The sequence below is a fragment of the Corylus avellana genome, chromosome 1 (genome assembly GCF_965113065.1).
Source record: "Corylus avellana chromosome 1, dhCorAvel1.hap1.2, whole genome shotgun sequence".
NCBI lineage: Eukaryota > Viridiplantae > Streptophyta > Magnoliopsida > Fagales > Betulaceae > Corylus > Corylus avellana.
The window spans coordinates 13,666,856-13,673,561 of record NC_142490.1 but is presented as its reverse complement, the minus strand read 5'-3'; the positions used below and the strand labels follow the sequence as shown (position 1 = coordinate 13,673,561).

The 6,706-nt window shown below is 35.4% G+C and overlaps 1 protein-coding gene across 1 annotated transcript; it reads left to right on the top strand.

Annotated features, from left to right (window-relative positions):
- Positions 1-534: 534 nt before the first annotated feature.
- Positions 535-5,645, top strand: LOC132171874 (epoxide hydrolase 1). Its single transcript, XM_059583284.2, has 3 exons — positions 535-1,090; positions 4,350-4,588; positions 5,244-5,645. Exons 1-3 carry the CDS (start codon positions 626-628, stop codon positions 5,488-5,490), a joined length of 951 nt encoding a protein of 316 aa, XP_059439267.2. The 5' UTR covers positions 535-625; the 3' UTR covers positions 5,491-5,645.
- Positions 5,646-6,706: the final 1,061 nt, after the last annotated feature.

Below are 6,706 nucleotides of genomic sequence, written 5' to 3'. Positions count from 1 at the left end.
AAACAACGTTGTTTTTACTTTTCCATCCATTTTGACGGTGCTGACTAACGGAGTGGCTAAATTATAACTGGTTGGTAGTTTAAGGGACTACTTTATTATATTTTGAACATTAAAAAACTAAATTATAAATGACTGATAATTTAAGGAATCATTTTATATTTTTTCTTTTTGGTGCAAAAAATATCGTATTTAAGTATTTACCACGCTTCATTCCTTATTTATTAAACTGAATTAAACCCTTGGTCAACTCCCAACACCCTTTGTAAAAAGTACGATAAAATTAAAACACTTGTCTCCTACCAAAACAGCAAAGATCTTTTATTATGGATTCGACTTATATTTTATTATTTTAATAATAGTATGTATACTGTAGTTGAATCAACAGTTAAAATTAAATTTTAAAATTAACTTATTTTTATAAACATTTAATAAAAAAAAAATAAATAAAAAAAATTTAAAAATTCAATCTTACTCGTTTATTCAATAGAGCATATTTTAATAATAGCTTAACAGCATGGAAGCCAAATCCTTATCCCTTCTTGTAGAAAGCTGGAAACTCCACCTTCAAAAACCAGACTACTTTAAGCTCAAGAAGACGAGCAAGAACCAGAGAAAGAGATAGAAGATGGAGAAGATAGAGCATAGAATAGTACCCACAAATGGTATAAACATGCACATAGCGTCAATAGGTACTGGCCCAGTGATCCTCTTCCTCCACGGCTTCCCTGAGCTCTGGTACTCGTGGCGCCACCAGCTTCTCCACCTCTCTTCCCTCGGCTACCGCTGCATAGCCCCCGACCTCCGCGGATTTGGAGAGACTGACGCGCCGCCCTCGGCCGCCTCCTACACTGCGTTCCACATCATCGGCGACCTCGTCGGCCTTCTCGACCATCTGGGTATCGACCAGGTCTTCTTGGTCGCCCATGACTGGGGGGCTGTGATGGCTTGGTACTTCTGCTTGTTCAGGCCCGACCGGGTCAAGGCCTTGGTCAACATGAGCGTCGCTTTCCGTCCGAGGCACCCAGTAAGAAAGCCTCTGGAGAGCTTCAGGGCTATGTTTGGTGATGATTACTATGTTTGCAGGTTTCAGGTGATTCAGTTATTAATATGCTTGGTCGTTTGTTATTCCATTTTGGGTAATGTTTGTTATTTCTTTCCATTATTTGAGAATGAACTGCTGTTCCTAGGGATTAATTCGTCATTAGGTGAGCTAATTTGGGCCAAAGCATATTGCCTTTTTTAATTGGTTGTTGTTAGGGCTATTGCTGGTAATTGGTTGACTTTTCTGCATGTTTTTGCTTTGAGATTTCTCATTTTTGCAAATTATTAATCTTAGTTATGGGCAGTATTTGTAACTGTCATGCTGGTGACATTTGGAGTTATTTTGCTGTTCTATTTGTTGGAGCATTTAGCTTTCAAGAGCATGCCTTTCAAATTATTATGGCTATTGTTGGATTTATTCCTTACGCCAGGGCTTTAGTGGGTCAGGATGGCACTGAGTCAGACAATCAAGGGGCAATGAGAGATGAGATGCTTGTGGGTTCTACTAAACACAAATTAAAGCAGCAATTCTTCACCTTTGAGTATTGGAGAGCTAGTTAAGGTGACTCAACATTTCAGTTGGAGTAAAAGCCCTGCTTATTTATAGCCCATAAATATTGAGGAGTTGTAATTAGGCATGATGGTTGATTCATTAATTATCTTGTACCAATGTTAGATATCTCCCGATTCAGATGCGTTCTGGTTTGATTTTCGAATTATAAAGGTTTATTTTACTTAATCTGCATTTCCCAGCTTCCTACTGCAAAGCTTTTTGGAGAAGCTTAGTACTTTTTGTAATTTTCCATATTTTGGTCACTTTTAGGAGAAGCTATTATGGGCAGTTCTATTGTGGAACTGCCCCACGGGGGCCTCACCCTCTATACAACAATTACCAAAACCAAGAAATGATCCAAACCCTTCAAACACAATTGGAATAAAAATAAACCCAATTTGCACCACGATATGGTATTAGAGGTCCTACATGTTTTGGAAGGTTCAAAATAATTGCATAAACCCTCCAATTCATGTATAAATTGAAGATGGCCTATTCATTTTGATAGGACACTTTATCCCTGATAATTGATTCCTTCTAAACTACCATTGTATTTGCTTATCACAGCCCTATAAACTTTTATCAAGTTAAAAACATCTACCATTTCTTACAAGTTCTATTCATAATTATACAACATAGTAAGTCATTTGTGCTATTGGTCTTTTCTTTACTATGATATCTTTCTTCATTCTCCCAGGATGGTTAGTCTTTTCTGAGTAAAGACATTTCTTTTTTCTTCCTTTTCGTGCACAGTAACCATTATCCCCCGACTATGGACTTGTAGAGAGATGAAAATTTCATGACTTTGGACAAAATATTAACTTTGGCATAGTTAGAGATCCCTATCCAACTTTTGCCTGTTACATGTCACTCTATCTATTACATCAATGTTAGTATCTTTCATTTCAAATGATGTAATCACTTGGAAAAAAATTAGGGAGTATCTTGCCTTTCAAATAATGTAATTTCTTAGGGGAAAATTAGGGTATATCTTGTGTAGTTTTGTGATAAAATATGAGAACGAGAGAAAATAGTAGAAGCTATAGGAAAAAGGAGACGAGATAATTTTGGGGTGGTTCGGCGATAGACACCTACGTCCACCACTAGGCCCTAAGGGCTACATTGTGCTCTTATTTCTTGATGATATTTACACTGCAGTGACTCCTATTTATAGGAGAATTGAGGTAGATGAAGATAATACAAGTATGGTAGGCGTAGACAATATCGAATCGGAGAATTGGGATAGGTGAAGATAATAAAAGTATCGTAGGTGGAGATAATATCAATCAAATTGATTACCTAAGGTAGGAGATAATATGCAATCAGAATGATTTGGTTAAAATCAAATCTAATTACAATCATATATTCTATAATTCTAACATCCCCTCATTCAACGAAAAAAAAAAAAAAAAAAAAAAAACCCCAAAACTCAAAGTGGAAGTTTGTGGAAGCTTGAGTTTGGTAAGAAAAGGAATCAACCCTTTTTCGGGTTTTTTTTTTTTTTTGCATCAAAATCTAATCATGAGCTTGCAAACCATAACCATTAATGAAGGAGAATCTGATTCCGAGCAATGGGCATAGAAGCTTGTGATGAGCTCAAAATGGGCAGCAAACCAATGCAATGTGAAGGAAATCCTGGATGTGAAACTGGCTTGATGAGCTTTGGCAGGGGACGGGGGACACTGTGTACAGCAGTGAAGATGCTGGAAAACGCTGGGTGTGAAACTGGCTTGATGAGCTTTGGCAGGGGACAAGGGACACTGTGTACAGCAGTGAAGAAGCTGTAAAACGACGGTGGGTGACTGCCAGCAACAAGATAACTTTTGGGTAGTTCGGTGTTAGACTCCTACGTCCACCACTAAGCCCTACGGTCTAGATTGTGCTCTAATTCATTTGTAATTACTTCTATTTATAAAATAATTGGAGTAAGTAAAGATAATACAAGTATGCTAGGTGGAGATAATATCAAATCAGATTACTTAAAAGGCAAGAGATGATATGCAATTAGAATGATTTGATTACAATCATATATTCTAAATTTCTAACATTTCATTCCTTTAAAAAAATGTAGAAAATTAGGAATATTTTTCTTTATTATCTTAGCATGTAAGAGTTTTTCTATAAAACCCAAGGTTTATTGAATAAGAGGCATGTATAATTTTCTTTAGCATATTGCATCTTGTATGAAATTTAGGAGGCTTTGGCTCCCTCAAAGTAGCCCATCTATTTTCTATTTGATTTTTTGATTACTATATGTCCTAAACCTTCTAATACCACTGGTTCCATTCCAGTAGAAGGTAAAATCAAGTCCATGTTGGAGTAGGGAAATGGGTACACAGCCTGGCAAGATGCGCTCAAGACATGACAAAAATTCGATAATAGACTTGCAGTCTATTGTTGTCCCAGCAATGACACTTCTGATACAGATTCTTTAACGGAAGAAAATGATTCCAACCATATAATTTCTCTGATGATGTGTAGAATTATTTTTCTTAAAATAATTGAATGAAGTTGCTTGGACTGCTGTGAAATCAATGCGTAGGACCAAATATATTGTTCAATATAGAGGATTTGATATCTTAATACATTAATGTATCTCTAAAGGAATACAATTTTATTTTCGAACTTTGTTAGGAGTATTATAGCTCTCCTGTCCCATGAAGTTTGAATTTTCAACTTCTAAATACTGTACGGTACCTTATTTCTCATATATTTAAGTGATGAGTATTATAAGCAGTGTTAATCTGTGCTTTAGGAACCTGGGGAGATTGAAGAAGAATTTTCTCATGCCGGATGTGAAAGAATAATAAAGGGATTTCTTGTATCTCGCAATCCACTCCCTCCTTGTATACCTAAAGGAGGATTTGCAGCTCTCCGTGATACTCCAGTTACCTTGCCCTCTTGGCTGTCAGAAGAAGATATCAGTTATGTTTCCAGCAAATTCGGCAAGAACGGCTTCACTGGAGGACTGAACTATTATCGAGCTTTGGACCTGTATGTTTCTTTACTTCTTTATTGAAATTGAAATTAGTACATTTGAAACATGGCTAGCATAGGAGTTGGAGAGTGATTTATATCACCAATTACATTTTCTATGAACAATAGATCATCTCTTATCCCTGCTACTTGCATGTCAAAGTTTGTTCTTGTTTCCCATGAAATTTGTTACTTTCTGTGCAGAACTATGTATGACTCCTAAAGAACAAAAAAAAAAAAAAAGTTCAGAGCTTATACATAACTAGCACTCATTGCGAAAGCTATTTGGAGATGACTCTAATTCTAATTCCCATGCTCATTTAAAGTGACTATTTTCAACATCATGGAATTACATAATGTTTTAACCTCAACAAAGCAATTGCCCCGTAGCATAAATGTTATGTTTGTAATTGCATTTTGGAGGTTTCTTTGTTTTGTTCTAAAAAGTGTTCTGATATGACATAAAGATGCATATTGTTTTTGTGTTTTGGGTTGTTTGTTAATGTTTTATGCGATTTAAGTCTCAAGCATATTGAAATGTTAAATTGCCTATTACATAGTTTTGGATCAGCAAGCATATGAGACTTCAATTGCATGAGGCATTCAAACCTTGCTGTGCTATTTGTGTAAGGGGCTAAAAGAATTGACAATGTATTCCTTTTTCTTGTTGCAGAACCTGGGAGCTCACAGCAGCGTGGAGTGGAGTACAAATCAAAGTGCCAGTGAAGTTTATTGTGGGTGACCATGACATCACCTACAATATCCCTGGTGTCCAGGATTATATACACCAAGGTGGCTTCAAGAAAGATGTGCCATTTCTGCAAGAAGTAGTTGTCATGGAAGGAGCAGCCCACTTTATAAACCAAGAAAAGGCTGAAGAGATCAACGCACACATATATGACTTTATCAACAAGTTCTAATTCTCTGTTTGGTTGTCCTGTCTTCTACCTGTATAAATAAAGATAACATTGATGTGACTCCCACGTCTTTTGAAACATTCTTCAGGATTCTGTGCTTTTACAAGTCTAATATATATATTTGGGACAAATATTATTTAGCCTCAAACTACCAGTTATTTTTATTTTAGCCTCTTAATATTCAAAAAGTGATAAACTAGCCCCACAAACTATCAAACAGTTGTAATTTGGCCACTATGATAGTCAATACCGTCAAATTGGATGAAAAATGCAAAATGACATTTTTTGAGGTTAAGTTACTAAAATGCCTTTTTGAAAAAAAAATCAATTTAAAAAATGCCTCCCCCAAAAACGACGTTATTTTGAAAAAAAAAACTCAAAAAATTATGTTGTTTTGAAAACCCTAAAGTTTTAGGCCTTTAGGGGTGGCTCGCTGGCAACCCCATAGGCCATGGGGGTGGCTGCGCCCAGCCACACCCACAGGTCTGGGGGTGGCCGGCGAGTCACCCCTAAACCACTGTTTTTTTTTTGTTTTTTTTTTCTTCCTCTCAAAATGATGTTATTTTGGGGAGCATTTTTTAAATTGATTTTTTTTTTCAAAAGTATATTTTAGTAATTTAACCTCGCCAAAACGACGTAGTTTTGAATTTTTTATCCTATTTGGCGATAATGACTAACAGAGTGACTATATTTCAACTGTTTGGTAGTTTGAATGACTACTTTATCACTTTTTGAACATTAAATGGATAAAATGAAAATAACTGATAGTTTGGGTGTTTTTTTTTTTTTTTTTAAAAAAAAATATTTTTCCGCTGTTGGAAAGAGGAAGATTATAGGTCGTTAAATTATCATTTGTCTTAAAAATTTAATGTTAAATTACTACTTATCTTAAAAGTTTAAATTGATAGAAAGAGATAAATTTAATTATTTAATTAATTTAATATTTTTTACATTTAATTTTGTTTTTAATATGTGAAGTTTAACACATAAAATATTTAATTAAATTAGGTATTTGATTTGAATGAAGCTGTTGAATTCCTTAAAATATTGAGAGTCGGTAAATTTTCCTGTTATCATTTGTGTATAACCGTTGAATGCCGGAAATCCACTTTAGCGACAAAGTACAATGAATCCAAAGTTCTGTCTCCCACCAAATACGACCGTTGACCGTTGGAAATCCCTTTTGTTAGGATGTTATCCATTGATCACCAAATGTGTA

Bases quoted from the DNA above. Each gene is read 5' to 3' on its own strand.
- LOC132171874 (XM_059583284.2), top strand. From the start codon at position 626: ATGGAGAAGATAGAGCATAGAATAGTACCCACAAATGGTATAAACATG. The intron at 1,091-4,349 runs GTGATTCAGTTA...TCTGTGCTTTAG, and splicing joins ACTATGTTTGCAGGTTTCAG to GAACCTGGGGAGATTGAAGA. The intron at 4,589-5,243 runs GTATGTTTCTTT...TTCTTGTTGCAG, and splicing joins TATTATCGAGCTTTGGACCT to AACCTGGGAGCTCACAGCAG.